General features: G+C 22.1%; 2 protein-coding genes across 12 annotated transcripts in view; one reads left to right on the top strand and one right to left on the bottom strand.

Annotated features, from left to right (window-relative positions):
• The window catches only part of LOC122512507 (patronin), a 108677-nt gene extending 104224 nt beyond the window's left edge, over positions 1-4453 (bottom strand). For 6 of the 9 annotated variants that reach the window (XM_043628378.1, XM_043628380.1, XM_043628374.1 and 3 more), the window contains exons 1-2: positions 4187-4453; positions 2809-3109 (exon numbers count right to left, since the gene is read on the bottom strand). In XM_043628378.1, the coding sequence (XP_043484313.1) occupies positions 2809-3000 (192 nt within the window). In that variant the 5' untranslated portion in view covers positions 3001-3109; positions 4187-4453. Of the gene's footprint in view, positions 1-2808; positions 3110-3603; positions 3725-4120; positions 4138-4186 lie in introns of those variants that run through there. The other 3 variants (XM_043628375.1, XM_043628377.1, XM_043628376.1) reach the window with 3 other exon arrangements.
• An 879-nt stretch (positions 4454-5332) lies between these two features.
• Positions 5333-17740, top strand: LOC122512541 (nucleolar protein dao-5). 3 transcript variants are annotated; one of them, XM_043628438.1, is made up of 4 exons: positions 5333-5507; positions 8914-10413; positions 12153-12233; positions 14407-14885. In XM_043628438.1, the coding sequence occupies exons 1-4, from the start codon at positions 5406-5408 to the stop codon at positions 14854-14856; spliced, it is 2133 nt and encodes a 710-aa protein (XP_043484373.1). In that variant the 5' UTR covers positions 5333-5405; the 3' UTR covers positions 14857-14885. The 3 variants fall into 3 exon arrangements, with proteins under 3 accessions (XP_043484373.1, XP_043484375.1, XP_043484374.1); XM_043628440.1 differs by lacking the exon at positions 14407-14885 and adding an exon at positions 17573-17740 and having other exon boundaries at positions 5334-5507; XM_043628439.1 differs by lacking the exon at positions 12153-12233 and having other exon boundaries at positions 5334-5507.
• The last annotated feature ends 404 nt before the right edge of the window (positions 17741-18144 follow it).

The following is an 18144-nucleotide window of genomic DNA, read 5'->3' on the forward strand; positions in this document are numbered from 1 at the left end:
TTACATAACAAAGTAATAAATATATATGTATGTGAATAAGAAGAAGATGAAGAATAGTGAGAATATGTGGCAAAGAGGGGGGAGAGGGGCGAAGGGGGGGGGGGGCAAAAAAGTTCACTGTTCGATAGAGAACCTCATTCTTTGCTCGCCAGGAACGAACGTTTTAATAAATAACGTGTACTATTAAATAATAATAATTAAATCAAAAAAATTAAAAAAACAATATTTATCATTTTTTATTCAGTTTATAGTAATAATTTACAATAAATTATTATTTACTATTAGTATTAGTTTTTACCTCCTCTCTCTAAAAAAAAAAATTATTTTGTATCCAGTTTCGAAATTTAAATAAATAAAAAACAAAAAAGTAATAAAAATAACAGCAATAAAATAATAATAATAATAATAATAATAATAAAAATAATGACAATTCTAAATTAATTATAAATATTAATAATTATTATTATTATTAATTATTTTTTTTTATTTTGGAGTAATTTTTAGAATTGTAATTAAATAAAAACGTAAATAAATAATATAATAAATGCTAATAATTATTATTGTGTTATTATTTTCTTTTTCATGTTTTCCATTTTTAAACTGTCTGCAAAATAACAAAAACTAATGATAATAAATAATAATTATTATTAATTACTATTTTATATATTTTCTAGCGAAATAAAAAATAATTAATGACAATAACAATAATTATATTGAATTTATATTATAATTATTATAATAAATACATGGATTTAAATATTAATAGTAAATAATAGAAATATTATAATAATAAATAATATAAATATTAATAATAAATAATACAAATATTTATACTAATATAAATATTAATAATAAATAATGTAAATATTAACATTAATAAATAATTAAATAAATAAAATTAAATTGAAAATTTAACTGACTAAATAAAAAATATTGTTTAAAAATTTTCTAAATATTTAACAAAACTAAAAACCCGTTTATATAATTTAAAATAAAGTTAATAAATAAAAAATCGATTGTATTTTTTTATAAATAAATAAAATAAATAAAGAAAATGGAATAAAAAAAATTAATAAAAAATCGATTGGATTTATTTATAAATAAAGAAAATAGAATAAAAAAAAATAAATAAAAAATCGATTTTATTTATTTATTTATTTAAATTTTAAATTTTAATCTTCAATAATAAAAAAACTTGGTTTGTTTTTGCAAAAGATTTCTCACAGTGATTCGAGAGAAAAGAAAAGAAATTTTCTGTTTTCTCAAATGACAAAACATTTGTGAAATGATAAAAATTTTTAGCATCCGTTTGATTTTTTAGGGTAGATAACAATACTGAAAATGAATGATAAAAGGAAGTTGCACATTTGTGCAAAAAGATGTTTCTTTTCTTATCGCAATTTTCACGATTTTCAACTTCCGAATTCATTAATAATTATTTTTTATTTCAAAAAAAAAATTTTCTATAAATGAAAGACGAAAAAATATTAATTAAAATTTTTTTCTCTCAAATAAGATTTTTTGTTTTTAATAATATTTTTTTTCTTACACGTTTATTATATTTATTATATTATTTTAATTAATTATTAAAAATTATAAGAAAATAATTTTATTATTTTCGTTTTTAATTCGATTCTATATTTTCAATATAAATAAAATAATTTTTATTAAATTTATCAATAAACTAGAAATTTTATTATTAAATTAACGAAAAAAAAACATTTTTTTAATTTAATTTTTTTAAAATTTGAATTACTTTAATTTTTACTAATTTAATTAATAATTTTTTTTATTCGATTATTTTTTTATCAAATTTTCTAAAATTCAATTATTTTATTGGTTATATTAATTTATTTAATTTTTTTTCAATGGTTTTTTTATTCAATTTTTTTTAATTCAATTATTTTATTCGATTTTTTTTATTCAATTTCTTTAAATTCAATTATTTCATTGTCCAATAATTTATTCTCTATTTTTTCAATTATTTTAAAATTTTCAATTCAATTATTTTATTATTTAATAATTTTTTCAATTTCTTTTTTGATTTGATTCTTTTTTTATTCAATTTTTTCTAAATTCCATTATTTTACTGTCTAATAGTTTATTCTCCTGTTTTTCAATTATTTTTTTTATTAAAGTTTTTAAAATTCGATTATATTTTAATTTTCAATTCAATAATTATTTCATATTTTTTAATTCAATTATTTTAAAATTTTTAATTCAATTATTCTTATTACAATTATTCTTTGATTCAATTATTTTTTATTCAGTTTTTGTAAATTCAATTATTTTCTCATTCAATTTTTGTAAATTCAATTATTTTATAATTTTTAGTTCAATTATTTTATAGTTTAATCATTTTTTCCATTCTTTCAATTATTTTTTTTGTCAAATTTTTTAAAATTCAATTACTTCAAATTTTTCAATTCAATTATTTTATAATTTTAAATTCAATTATTTTATTGTTTTTATAATTTTTTCCATTTTTTTCAATTATTTTTCTATTTTTTTTTTACCAAAGTGTTTAGAATTAAATTATTTTTAAATTTTTTAATTTGATTAAATTTTTTTAAATTCAAGAAAACTAAAATTTGTATTATTAAAAATTAATAAAAGAAACAATTTTATATTATAATTTTGTTTTTAATTCGATTTTTTATTTTCAACAATTTTTAATAAATTTCAAACTAAATTCCAAATAAATAATAAATGAAAGAACAATCAAATAAGAAATTAAAATAGAAATAAATTTGACAAAAATTGCGATAAAGAAAGAAGAAAAGAATATAATAATAAATGATTTCTAACCTGACGTGATTCATAGGATTCTGAAAGATGTCCAGGATCACCTCCTCCAGCTGGCGATTCACCAAATCCTTTATTTCGTTCCATTTTATCGAAAACATCGACAGCTTCGTTTAACTTTTTATCCACACGGTCAAGATTTGTATTTTCGTTTTTTCCTTTATTGCCCAAAAGGCGTGAGATCGTACTCCACATTCAGTTTTCATCCAAACATTTATTAGAAACAATTAAAATTTACAAAACTCTCGATTTTATCAATCTTTCACTAACTAAATTTTTCTCTTCTTCCCCCTTCAAAATATACCTAAATTCAGAAAATACATTTTACTCTAAAAAATTTACAAATACAGAAACTATTTTATAGAGAAATTTACAAGAAACTATTTTAAAAAAGGACAAATTTCGTCAAAACGTCAAGAAAAAAATTTTAGGTTATGTTCGTTTGGAACGAGAAATAAAAAATATTTTTCCAAATTTCCTTTTAAAAAGGCGCAAAAAAATTGTAAAAGAAAAATTTTTTTTTCTAGGTTATGTTGACTTTTTCTCTTTTTTAGGAAAAGAAAAAGTTTTCTATCTGAATTATTTCCCTTTAAAGAAGAAAATAAAGAATCATCCCCTTTAGAATCTTTTGAATCAAGAATCGAATCACTCTACGAATTTCATTTCATTTTTAAAACCACACAACTTTACGACGATTTCGATCGAAATTTTCTTTGAGATTATACGAAGTCGGATGTGTTTTAAAATCGGACAGTGGCCGAAGTTGAATATCTATTTTTAACAAACAAATTCACTGACCGTTTTATATAGAAGGCGAATTCGTGCAAAACCTATTTTATCCCCCTCCCTCCCCCATTAAACCTTAAGTATCGATTTTAACCTCACAATGAGAACAAATTTTCACTTTTAAAAAGCAGATTATTTTTCCAACTTTCCAAGAGAAAAAGAGAGAGAGAAAATTTCTCAAAGAGAATTCTCCCTTGAGAAGTTAAAGAGAATTGTCAAAATCGTTAAAGAGAATTTTTGTCACACACAGAGACATGACAATAAATGAAGGGAAGGAAGAGAAGAAACACTTTACAGGAAACGAGGGAGAAAACTTCTCGTCTCGTATGTGGCCAAAAAGGAAGATAAAAGAAAATTGACAGCGTTTTTCACTTCAAGAGATTTCGAACGAGAGGAAAACATGGAAAAAATTCCAAGACAAGAGAAAAATTACAAAAAAAAAATTTTGAGTGAATTGAACGAAATTTGTCCTTTCCCCCCACCCCTCCTTTTTTCGGTGGGAATTATTTAACGAAAAATAATATTTCACTGGGGTTTTTTTTCACAGATTTTTCCTTTAATCACTGCGACAATATATAGAAAATAATACACTTACACTCACAACACTTACACACACTTATTTAATTCGGCACCCCGCGAATCAATTCTTTTTCACCTTGTCATTTGGATTGTTATTTTGAGGTTAGAACTCGCGATTTAAATACAATTGGAATGTTATTATTGTTCTTTTCAATTAACGATTAAACATTGGCGTTTGTCGGATATTTTTTCTAATAATAAAGTCGCGAAAATGTCACAAAACTTTGAGACGAACCGATCATCATCATGATGAAAAACGAGAAAACCTCCAATTTACTCTGAAGTCAGCTGCGAATGCATCGATTGCTCATGCGTTCGAGATATCGATCACGTGACACTGCGCGGCGCGAAATTCAAAATCGAATTCTTCCTTTTCGTCAATTATTCAAAGAAAAATAATAATTTTTTCACTTAATTTTTAATGACAATTACATATTATCATCAAAAGGCATAATTATCATAATAATTATTATAGTAAAAATAAATTTTCAATAAAAAAATAAAACAAATTAAAAATATAATTAATAAAATTAATAAAAAGCGGTTTTTAAAATAACTTTTTAATTTAATTTTTTATTTGCTGTTTTCAATTCACCTTTTTTACCATTCCTTATTTTTTCAGAGAATTTTTCGAAAATGATTCCAAAAAAAAGAGCGAATTAAAATAAACTTTTCTAAATTCTCAATTTTTCGTTAGAAGAAAGACTAATTTGAAAAATACTCGAAATTATTTATCATTAATTATTAGAAATTTATTATTACTAACAATTTGTTAACTAATATTGAAATCGAAAATTTGTTAATAAAGAAGAAATCTACTTTTTCAAATTCGCACAATTCTGGCGCCTGGAAAGTACCTCGAGCGCTGATTGGCCGCCTCACGAGAAAGGGACAAATATGATTGGCGGACGCATTTCGCCCACCGGATATTCGCCCAGTGTTGGAAATTTGAAAGAAAAAAAAACTGTTTCTAAACAAAATAACTATTATAACGAAAAGTAAATAATAATTTTCTCTACTATTTATTATTTTTAATGTTATTTTCCTATTTATTTTCCCGATATGTGTCTAAATAATCGGAGAGAAATAGCGAATTAAATAACGATTTGTTTTGCAAAATGGCGGCTCAACTTTGTCCATCCGGTTTCATGCCGTGTGACGTTCTTCTCACTCGTCGGCACTTCGGCAGTTTTTCCAGTTGATTTTTAACAGTTCACACACGCGTCTCTTTCATCATGGCATCCACAGTTGAAGTCGGCGTTTCTGCTCTCGTTTACGATTATTTATTAAAAAAAGATGCGTCCCTCGCAAATATATTTCAACAAAAAACAAAGGCGGTGAGTAATTTGCAATTTTTTGTCTAAAACATTTTTTCCAATTCTCAAAAAAAAACATTTTTTCTTTTTATATTCGCCGATACCACGTGGGGCGATCAATAAAATTTTATATCAAGTTTTCCATATTTTTGCCATTTTCCCCTCGAATATTTAACCGTAAATTTTTGTTTTTCGTTAAAAAAAAATTATTTCTCCCCCTAAAGAAGGAATTTTAATAACATTCTCATTTTTTTTCATTGTTTCCTTTTTTAATTGGAAATTTTCTCACACCACGAGGGAAGATAATTGTTTGTCTCGCTTTTTTTCTCCTTTCAACAGGATTTTTAGTTCTTTTTTCGTTGGACTGTGTAAAGTTTTGTGGAAAATAAAAATATTTCCCTCTACTTCGAATAAAATTATTTGATTTTTTATTAGAAATGGGAAAAAAATTAAATTGAAATGTGGCAAATGCGGGAAACATAACCTCACTTTTTTGGAGGAAGGAAATTTCTCTCTGTTTGTTTTAGAGGAAAAAAAAGTGCATTTTTAATTCGAATATTGTTTGTTGGCCAAATTTTTTGTTTCTCTTTCGTTGAATTGTAGCGTTTTTGAACAAGTTCTCTTTTTTTGTACAGCATGGTATAAAAATTTATTTACAAATAAATATTTTTTTTCTGCTCCTTTTTTTCACACGCGGCGCAATAAAAGATATTTTCTTAATTTTAAAAGCACAAAGAAAAAACTAATCCAAAGTAATATTTATATTTCTTCCAAGTAATTTACTCTCTTGTTTTGTTTTTAAAATTTTTATATTAAAATAAAAAGAAATTTTCATTTTTGGAAAATTTGAATTTTATACGAATTTTACTTTACCGGAAAATGGGGAACATAACCTCACTTTTTTGTGAAAAAAAATTTCTTTTCGTGATAATTATGTTAATAGTATTTTAATTTTGACTCATTGGTTTAAAATTGTCGAATTGTTTAATTTTCTATTCTTTACTAATATAAACAAAAACTACAAGATGTTAATATTTTTTTTTAAAGTTTCAACCTTTTTTTGTTTTTTTTTCTATTTTATAAATATGTTTTAAATACAATTGTTACGATTGTTACTAATTTTTACACAACAATGTGAAATTCAATTTCGGATTTTTGTTTCCAATTTTCATAAATAATTGACGAAATAATTGTTATAAACAATAGACAATAATTTTATTATTTAAATCAATATTTTCAATTGTTTTTTAATTCAATTATTTTTTTTAATCAATTTTTTCTTCATTGGTCATTCAATAGATTAAAAAATAAAAATTCAATTATTTTTCAAATCGTTCTTTTCTTCAGTTTTCTTGAATTCAATTTTTTTTTTCAACAATTTTCAATTCAATTACATTATTTAATAATAATTTATTCAATTATTTTTAGAAGAAATTTAATTCTTTCTTGATTTAACAGTTGATACATTAATTAATAATTAAATTGCTTTTTTATTAATTATTTTTTTATTTTTCAATTATTTTTAATTGAAATCAATTTTTAATTTTATTTTTAGTTTAATTATTTATTGTTGAATCAATTAATAGATGGATTAATGATTCAATTATTTTTTTTATTATTCAAAACTATTTTATTATTAATTAAATAATTTGCAATTAAAATATTGTTCATAATTGAATATTTTATTGTTTTTTTTTCAACAATTTTAAATTTAATTATTTTATTATTATTTCAATTATTTTACAAGTTTTAATTAAAATATTGTTTAAAATTCTTTATATTTCGTTTTTTTTAATAATTTTCAATTCAATTATTCTACAAGTTTTAAATAAAATATTCTTTATGTACCTATATTTCTTTATTTTTTGGTATTTTTAGTAATTTTCAATTCAATAATTTTGTTATTTAACAATTTATTCGATTATTTTTTACAATTATTTTTCAATTCGTATTTTTATTCAATCAATTTTTTAACAATTTTCATTTTAATTACTTTATTATTTACGAATTTATTCAATTATTTTTTAATTTTTAATTGAAAATTATTTTATTATTTTTAATTTATTCAAGTTCTTGTTCAATTGTTTTTTTGTTTCGATTACTTTTTTAACAATTTTTTCAATTGTTTGTATTCGGTTATTTTTTTTGAAATTTTTTTAAATTCAATTATTTTATTGTTTAATAATTTATACCATCTTTTCAATTATTTTTTTAATTCTATTATTTTTTAATATTAAATTTTTTAAAATTCAATATTTCTAAATTTGCAATTCAATTATTTTAGAATTTTTAATTCAATTATTTTATCATCTAATAATAATTTATTCAATTTTTTTAAATTCAATTATTCCATAATTTTTAATTCAATATTATTTTATTGTTTAATAATTTTTTCCATTTTTTCAATTATTTTTTAATTCGATTACTTTTTTTTATCAAATTTTTTAAAATTGAATTATTTAAAATTTTTCAATTCAATTAGTTTTGTAATTTTGAATTCAATTCGATTATTTTTTTTTTAAATTCAAGTATTTTATAATTTTTATAATTCAATTATTTTTTTAATTCAATATTTTTTTATTAATGTTTTTTTTTAGAATTAAATTATTTAAAAAATTTTAATTCAACTATTTTTATTGTTTCATAAGTTATTCAATTAATTTTAGAAGAATAGATTATTTCAAATTAATAAATAATTGTCAAATACAATTTTATTATAATTATACTTTTTTAAATAAACACATTTTTTAATTTTTATAATCTTTATTTTTAAATTAATAATTTCTTCTAAATATATTTTTTGTTGGTTAAAATAATAGCTAAAAATACTAAGAAAAAAATTGCTAAAAAATTAGAATTTAAATCGGTAATTCTTTAAAATTAATTAAAAATTTTCCTCTTTTTTTTGTTGTTCTTTTCAATTATTTTTTTATAATTTTTAATTCAATTATTTTAATTTTAAATTAATTATTTTCTTCTAAATATATTTTTCTATTGTCAAAATAATAGCTCAAAATATTTTTAAAAAAGTAGAAAATAAATCGTTAATTCTTTATAATTAATTAATAATTTTCCTTTTTTTGTATTTAATTAAAAATTTTTGAATTTTCTACCGAATATTTATTTATTTTTTTTATTTAAAAAATATTAAGGGCATTTTTGAACTTGAATTTTGATAATTTTCTTTTTTTGTGTTTAATTTCAAATTCGAAATTTTCTACCGAATATTTATTTTTTTGTTTTTATTTGTAAAGAAAGAATTCTTAATTATTAATTCTTTCTTAATAATTTTCCTTTTTTTGTGTTTAATTTCAAATTGAGAATTTTCTACCGAATATTTATTTATTTATTTATTTATTTATTTATTTGTAAAGAAAGAAAGAGAAATATTGAATTTAAAAATTAATAATCCTAATATTTTCCGCAGCCGTCACTACCGAAGGGATCGCCAACAATAGTCGATGTCGTGACGCACTATCAAAAGAGTGCTCCAAAAAAATTGGTCATCAAGTCACTGAAAAAAGAGAGCAGTCCCGATTCAAGTTCAGAGAGTGATGACGATGACGAGACATCATCGCCAATCAAGGCAAAACCACAATTAAATGGAAAAGCCCCAACAAAAACATCAGCCCCCAAAAAGGCTTCAAGTTCCGATGACGACGATTCATCCTCAAGCGAAGAGGAAACAGCGTCGCCGGCGAAAAAATCCCCCCTCAAAGTCTCCGTCGTGACACCCGCAAAATCAGCGAAATCCACAGAAAACAAATCTAAAGCAGCGCCGGCGAAGAAAGAATCAAGTTCAGACGACGATTCATCTTCAGACGATGAACCAAAAACACCCGTGGCTCCAAAAACCGTCCCCCAAACACCGAAGGGAAAGAAGGAAGTGAAACCCGTCGCAAAGAAGGAAAGCAGTTCCGATGACAGTTCGTCGGAGGAAGAGGCGCCGAAGAAAGTCGTCGCCAAGGTGGAAAATCCAAAGGCGAAACAAATCGTGAAGAAGAAGGAAAGTTCTTCTGATTCTGATTCCGAAGATTCCGATGACGAGGCGAAAAAGGCGAAATTGAAGAAAGGAGCCGCGGCCCTAGCGGCAGCAGCGCCTAAAATTCCCGCCAAAAAGAAGGAATCTTCCTCGGATTCAAGTTCCGAAGAAGAGGCGCCGAAGAAACAACAAAAAGTCGTCGCCGTAAAACCGGTCGCGAAGAAAGAATCTTCCTCCGAATCGTCTTCTGAAGAAGAAGAAGAAAAGCCTAAAGCTGCCCCAGTGCAGAAAACTCCTCTGAAGAAACCAGTCGCCAAAAAGGAATCTTCATCCTCCGAAGACAGCGACGAAGAAGAGGCGAAACCCCCAGCGAAGAAACAATCACCTAAAAAAGCACCGTCACCGAAAAAATCCCTAGCACCGGTTAAAATTCCCCTAAAAGCAGCGTCGTCCTCATCATCAGACGATGATTCCGAAGAGGAGAAAAAAGTAGTCACCAAGAAACCGACTGCAACACCTGCGAAAAAAGAAGAAGAATCATCATCAGACAGTTCTGAGGATGAAGAACCAAAAGTAACGACGAAAACGCCAGTGAAGGTGCAGAAGAAAAAGGAATCGTCATCGAGTGATGATAGTAGTGATGAGGAGGAGAAACCGGTGAAGAAGGCAGCGGTGGTTGTCGAGAAGAAGAAGAAGAAGGAATCTTCGAGTGAGGATAGCGATGAGGAGGAAGAGAAGCCCAAGAAGAAGAAGAAGAATAAGGAGGTTGTTGAGAATGAAAAATCAGAGGATGAAAAGTCAAAGGGAAAAGGAAAATCGTTGAAGAGAAAACATGAGGATAATGAGGAGAATGGCGGTGAGGAGGAGGAGGAGGGTATTGCTCCCGCTAAGACGCCGAAGAATAATTATAGTAATTTTGTCAAGGCCGGACACAACAGTGATAAGGTATTGAAAACAGAAATAAAAAATAGATATGGAATATTTTCTTTTTAAGAAAAAGAATTTTCTATTTTACTATTAAATTCTGTTGGTATATTGATAATCATCGGTCTGAAGTATAACTTACATATTTTCTATTTTACTATTTTTTCTGCTAAGAAGAAGATATTTTCTATTTCACTATTTTTTCTGTAAAAAAGAAGATATTTACTATTTAATTCTGTTGGTATATTGATAATCATCGGTCTGAAGTATAACTTACATATTTTCTATTTTACTATTTTTTCTGCTAACAAGAAGATATTTTCCATTTTAATATTTTTTTTCTATTAAAAAGAAGATTTTCATTATTTTTCTCTATTGAAAAGAAAATATTTTTCATTTTACTATTTTTTTCTATTAAAAAGAAGATTTTAATTATTTTTCTCTGTTAAAAAGAAGGTTTTTATTATTTTTTTCTATTAAAAAGAAGATTTTTATTATTTTTCTCTATTAAAAAGAAGATATTTTCTATTTTTCTGACAAAAACAAAATACTTTTTATTTTTCTACTTCTTCTTTTTTTTTAAACAAAAGTTATTTTCGACTTTTCCTTTAAAAAAAAAAGTTCCTTAAAAAATATCATGTATTTTTCTATAAAAAGTATTAAAAGTACAAAAATATTGATAGTGAAAGTATACAAATTTTAATAGTAAAAGTATTAAAAATAGTAAAAATATAAAAACATTAACAGTAAAAATAGTAAAATTAGTAAAAGTTTAATGCTATTAATAGTAAAAATAGTAAAAATTGAGAAATTTCAATATTAAAAGCAAAAAAATTTTAATAGTAAAAATATAAAAATGTTTACAGTAAAATTAGTAACATTAGTAAAAGTATAAAAATATTGATAGTAAAAATAGTGAAAGTTCAGAAATTTCAATATTAAAAGTATACAAATTTTAATAGTGAAATTATAAAAATATCAATGGTAAAATATTAAAAAAAAATAGTAAAATTTCAGAAATTTCAATATTAAAATTATAAAAATTTTAATAGTAAAAAAAGATTAACATATTAAAAAAAAGTAATTATTAGTAAACGTTCAAAAATAGTAAAAGTATAAGATTTTAATAGTAAAAGTTTTAAAAATATAAAAATATTACTAAAAATAGTAAAATTAGTAAAAGTTTAAAGATATTAATAGTAAAAATAGTAAAAGTTTTAAAATTTTAATAGAAAAAGTATTAAAAGGATTAAAAATAGTAAAAATATACAAATTAGAATTGTAAAAATAATAAAAGTTTAAAATTTTAAATACTAAAAAAAGTATTAAAATATTAATATAGAAAAAAAAATTTAAAAAAATAGATTTTGATAGTAAATGTAAAAAAAGTAGTGTAAATTTTTGAATGTTAATAGTAAAAATAATAAGAGTAGAAAAATTCTAAAATTATTAATAATAAAAATACTAAAAATATAAAAATGCTAAAAATTTGAAAATATTAATAGTAAAATTAGTAAAAAAAAAATAAATACAAAAAACTAAATTTACTACTTTTTCTATCAAAAAGAAAATTTTTTCTATTTTTCTATTTCTTTTTTTGAAAAAAAAAATATAATTTCTAAATTTTCTTTTCAAAGAATACAATATTTTCTTTTTTAAAAAAATAAAATATTGTTTAATTCTAATTATTTAGTAATTAGTATATTTAAATAATTCAAAAAAGAAAAGAAATTGACTATGAATTTTTCATGTTAATACAGAAAAACACACCATTCCGTCGTGTTAAGGACGAAGATGTTGATGTGTCTCCGAATTTGGCAAACAATTCATTCGAGGCAAAGGTAAATGCTTGGAAACTATGTATCATGAAAAATTCAGGTCACTTGCCGGTCCAAAACCACTTTAAAAATAATAATAATAATAATAATAATAATAATAACAAAAAACAAGAAATATTTTTTAAAGAAAAAAAGCTAAATTGAAATTTTTCAAAAACAAAGAAAAAAAATGATAAACTAAACACATAAAGAAAAGATGTAAAAAAAAACCTGAATGAATCGAAATTCGATTTCTGTTTCACTAGTTTCCGTGCATTAACCATGTTTCAAAAAAAAAACAAACAAACAAAACAAATAAAAAACAGTCAAGAAAACAAACAAACAAAAATCAAAATATCGGAATTTTAAACTATTTTTATTCTATATTCACTTTTTACTATTTTTTCCGTTTTTGAAAATTTTTTTTGTAAAACATTTATTTAGATTTAGTTTATTTTTAATCAGAATAAATTTTTTAATTAATTTTTAACTAAATAGGAATGTTTAGCAAGTAGTAATTAAAAAAAAATTAGTGTTAAACTCTTCAAAGAAATTAGAAATTAAAAAAAGTAAAGTAAAAATAAAATAAAAGAAGCAGAAAAGATTGAAAAACAAAACAAAAAGTATTAAAAATAGTAACAGTAAAAATGATCAATTATAGTTTTTAAAATAAAAATAATAACAAAAAGAATTTTTAAAATACTTAATTTATCAACAATTTTTAAAATTCTTAATTTATCAACAATTTTTAAAATTCTTGATTACAAAAAATTTTTTGAATCCAAATAAAAATAATAACGAAAATAATAAAAATAAGTATCAGTAACAAAAACGTCGGAATAGTAAAAAAAGTTAAAAAAAAGTAGTAGCAAAAATAATAAAATTTATATTAGTAAAATTTATTTTAATTAATTAAACTAATTTATTAATATTATTAACAGAAATAAAATTAATATCAGTAAAAATTATCAAATAGTAAAAAAACAAAATAAAAATATTGGCAAAAATAATAAAAAATGTGTCAGTAAAATGCCTAATTTCGAAAATAGTAAGAAACCAAAATTTAAATACAAAAAACAAAAATAATAAAAATAGTTTCAATAAAAATTATTAAATAGTTAAGAAAAACAAAGTAACAATAATCAAATTAATAAAAAGATTATCAGCAAAATTTATTTAAATTTTATACAAGAAGAAAAAAAAAATTATATTTTAATTTTTTATACAAGAAGCGAAAATAAAAAAAATAGTTTCAGTAAAAGTTATCAAATAATTTTTTTAAAAAATGTAAAAATAGTCAACGAGGTAAAATTGAAATGAAAAGATTATCAACAAAATTTATGTATCAAATAGTAAAAAATCTAAATAGTATCAGTAAAAGTTATCGAATAGTGAAAAATCAAAATAGTAACAGGAAAAGTTATCAAATAGTAAAAAATCAAAATAAAAATAACGTTAGTAAAAGATTTAAATAATATTAGTTAAAATTATTATCAAAAAGTATAAAACCAAAATAAAAATGTTAGTAAAAAATTAAAATAGTACTAGTTAAAATTATTATCAAATAGTAAAAAAAAATAGTAAAACTAAAATAAAAATAGTAGAAAAAGTTAATAAAAAATGTGTCAGTAAAATTTCTAATTTCGAAAATAGTAAAAAAAAACCAAATTTAAAATACAAGAAGCAAAAATAATAAAAAATAGTTTCAGTAAAATTTGTCGAAAAATAGTAAAAAAATAAAATGAAAATTAAGTGAAAATAGTAAAAAATATAGATAAAATGAAAATTAAGTAAAAATAGTAAAAAAATGGAAATAAAATGAAAATTAAGTGAAAATTAAATTATAATAGTAATAAATGGAAATAAAATAAAAATATAAATAAAAGGAAAATTAAGTAAAAATAGTACAAAATGGAAATAAAATGAAAATTAAGTGAAAATAGTAATTAATGAAAATAAAAAATAAAAATAGTAAAAAAAGAAAATAAAATGAAAATAGAATGAAATTCGTGAAAAATAGTAAAAAATAGTAAAAAATAGTAAAAAATAGTAAAAAAAAATAGTAAAAAATAGTAAAAAAATAGTAAAAAAAAAGAAAATAATAAAATAGAAAAATTTCTAAAAAGAAAAAAAAAGGAAAAAAAAAGAAAAAAGTAACATGGATGTGGCAATTGACCTGATTTTTTCTATTTTTCAGGACGAGAGTCCGGCGACGAATGGCCGGGGGGGCGGCGGAGGCTTTAGGGGCGGTCGCGGCGGTTTCCGCGGCGGAAGGGACAATGATCGTGGCGGTTATCGCGGCGGCTTCCGCGGAGGACGTGGCGGCGATCGCGGTGGCTTCCGAGGTGGACGAGGAGGTGATCGCGGCGGCTTCCGCGGTGGACGTGGAGGCGATCGCGGCGGCGGTTTCGAGGGCAGAAGGTCGTGGGGCGGAAGGGAGGACGGCGGAAATAATAGAGACGGTGGCGAGGGTGGGCCAAGGAAGTCGTGGGGCGGCGATGGTGAGCGTGGTGGAGGTTTCCGAGGAGGAAGAGGCGGCAGGGGCGGTGGCAGTTTCCGCGGTGATCGCGGAGGTGGCAATTTCCAGCGGAAATCGTTTAACGCCGATTCGCCAGCTCAAAATAAGAAAATTACGTTCGACGAATAATTAATTTTTGAAAAATAATGACGAGAGAGGTAAAAAGTTCTTTATTTTCTCAATCGAATTTTATTTTTATTCGAAATAGGAAATAAATTTGTATTTTTATTCAAAATACAAATGTCAGGGAATTTTAAAAACCTTGATAACACCTAGAAAAGTCGGGAAATTTTGATTGAAATCCAGGAAAAATTCTTAAAAGAGTTAAATTATTTTTAAAAATTCTAATGAAATTCTTTTGTAGTAATTCAATTTTTATTCAAAATAATTTTATTGAAATTCTTCGTAGAAATTTAATTAATTTCAAAAATTTGTCAAAATTCAATTATTTTCAATGTTCTACTAATTTAATAAAATTTCACCAAAGAATTCAATTATTTTTAAAAGTAGTATAATTTTTCACATAAATTCAATTATGTTGAAAAATTTAGAAAAATTCTCGTGAAAATTTTAATTATCTTTAAAAGTATAAACTTTTTCTCCAAAATTCAATTACTTTAGAGTTTTTAACTAAAACTCATATTTAAATTTAATTTTTATAAGACAATTTCAGGAGAATTCGATTATTTAAATAGAAAAATAAATAATTTATTAAACTCTTTTAAAATTGTATTAAAAATAATTGAAATTTTGTGATGAGTTTTATTAATTATGAAAATAATTGAATTCATTTGAGAAATTTTATTAAAATAGTAGATTTGGAAAATTTTTGAAAGTAATAGAAATTTTGCCCTGATTTTATTAAAATTTTTGAAAATAATGGAATTTTAGAGAAGAATTTTATAATTTATAAAGATAATTAAAATTTTTAAGAAAATTTTTTTTTAATTTTGAAAAACATTGAATTCTTGCACAAAATTTTTTATTACATTTTTATTTAAATAATTACATTCTTTTGAAAATTTTTATTAAAATTGTAGATTTTAATTTATGCAAATTCTAATTTAAATAATTGAATTCCTGAGAAATATTTAATATTCTTGAAAATAATTGAATTCTTGCGAACGATTTTTATTAAAATTGTATTAAAAATAATTGATTTCTTTCGAACAAATTTATTAAAATATTTGAAAATAATTGAATTCTTGTGATGAATATTATTATTCATGGAAATAATTGAATTTTGCAAAGAATTAAATTAATTTTATTAACGTGTCTCAAAATAATTGAATTTTCCGGAATAATTTTGTTATTTTTGGAAAAAATTGAATTCTTCATAACAATTTTATAAAAATTGTTTTAAAAAATTAATTTTTTTTTCAATTATAACTAAATGTTTACATAAAATTTTATTAAAAATTTTTGTTTAATAATTGAATTCAATTGTGAATTTTTATTAAAATTTTTCAAAATAATTGAATTTCGGAGAAGAATTTTGTGATTTATAAAAAAAACAATTGAAATTTTAACGATAATTTTTGTAAATTTTTTATTATAATTGAATTTCTGTAAAGAATTTTAATATTTTTGAAAATAATTGAATTTTTGAGACGAGTTTTATGAAAATTTATTTTTTAAATAATTGAATTCTTTTGGAAAATTTTAATTATTACAAATTATCGAATTGAGAAAAATTTTTAAAAATAATTCAAATTTTACCAAGTATATTATTAAAATCTTTGAATATTTTTGTAAATAATTGAATTCTTCCAAAGAATTTTAAAAAAAAAATTTTTAAATAATTGATTTTTTCGAAGAATTGAAATTAAAATTTTTAAAAATAATTCAATTTCTCGAGTAATTTCTGTAAAATTGTATTAAAAATAATTGAAATCCTGCGATGAATGTTATTATTTATAAAAATAATTGAATAGTTTTTAAGAATTTACTTCAATATTTTTGGAATTTTTTATATATAAATAATAAAATTCTTATTAGGATTTCATTTATTTTCAAAACAATTTTAATTGATATCTTCGAAAATTTCATAAATTTTTAAAAATCCTGTAAACATTCACGGAGAAAATTGAATTATTTAAAACAAATAATTCAATTTTTCACAGGAGTTCAATTATTTAAAAAAAATTCTTATAAAATTCATTTCAAGAATTTAACAATTTTCATAAATAATCAAATTTTCCCTAGAATTAAATTATTTTTTTAAATTTTGCTAAAATTCAATTATTTATAGAGATATACATTTTTTCGCAGATGAAAAAATGTTACTTTTGAAAATAATTAAATTCTTCATAAGAATTTTTTAAAAATTGTTTTTATTATTTAATTTTTTCGTTATATAATAAATATTCTGAACATTTTATTTTAAATAATTGAATTCTTATGGAAAACTTTATTTGTGAAAATAATTGAATTTTTCGATTAATTAATTTAAAATTGTATTAAAAATAATTGATTTCTTTCGAACAAATTTATGAAAATATTTGAAAATAATTGAAATCCTGTGATGAATTTTATTATTTATGAAAATAATTGAATAGTCGTTAAGAATTTATTAGAATTTTCAAAAATAATTGAATTCCTGGGACAAAATTTTATTATTTTTGAAAATAATTGAATTATTGCGAAAAATTTTATTAAATTGTTTAAAAAGAATTGTATTTTAGTGGAAAATTTTGTTATTTTTGAAAATAATTGAATTCTTGCTTAGAATTTTATGAAAATTTTTTTTAAAAAATTTAATTTCCATAAAAAATTATATTATTAGTGAAAATAATTGAATGATTTATTTAAATATAATTCTACAATATTTCCATTTTCTTTCCAGAGGGGTTCAAGAGGCTCATGGGGCGAGAGAGCGAACCTGGACCTAAAACACACGAGGGGAAAGTCATTTCGTCATGAGAAGACGAAGAAGAAACGAGGAAGCTATCGAGGTGGACAAATAGACACGAGTATCAATTCCATTAAATTTGACGATTAAGAGCCGCCGAAAAAAAAAAAAAAAAAAATTTCCTCCACTTTATTTGAATCGAATCAAGAACAAGAAGAAAAAGAAGAATTGATCGTTTTCTCGAGATTTTAAGTACAACTTTTTTTTTTAATCGACTTTAGTTAGATACAAAAAAAAATATATTATATATATTAAAAGAAAATGACCGCTTTATTGAAAAGAGAAAAAGGAATTTTTTCTTACTGTAGAATATATCCGAAAAAAAATATATTTCGGAAGACTATTTTTTTTTTTTTTAAATGCAGTTAATAGATCTCGTAAGACGACTAGAATTATTACTATTAATAATAAAATATTAATAATAATTTATTAATATTGAAATTTTTGTAAATGATTTTCATTTCTAAATCGTTCAGTAAGTGATATTAATGAATTATTTATTAATA

Source organism: Leptopilina heterotoma, unplaced genomic scaffold, assembly GCF_015476425.1.
Source record: "Leptopilina heterotoma isolate Lh14 unplaced genomic scaffold, ASM1547642v1 Lhet_123, whole genome shotgun sequence".
NCBI lineage: Eukaryota > Metazoa > Arthropoda > Insecta > Hymenoptera > Figitidae > Leptopilina > Leptopilina heterotoma.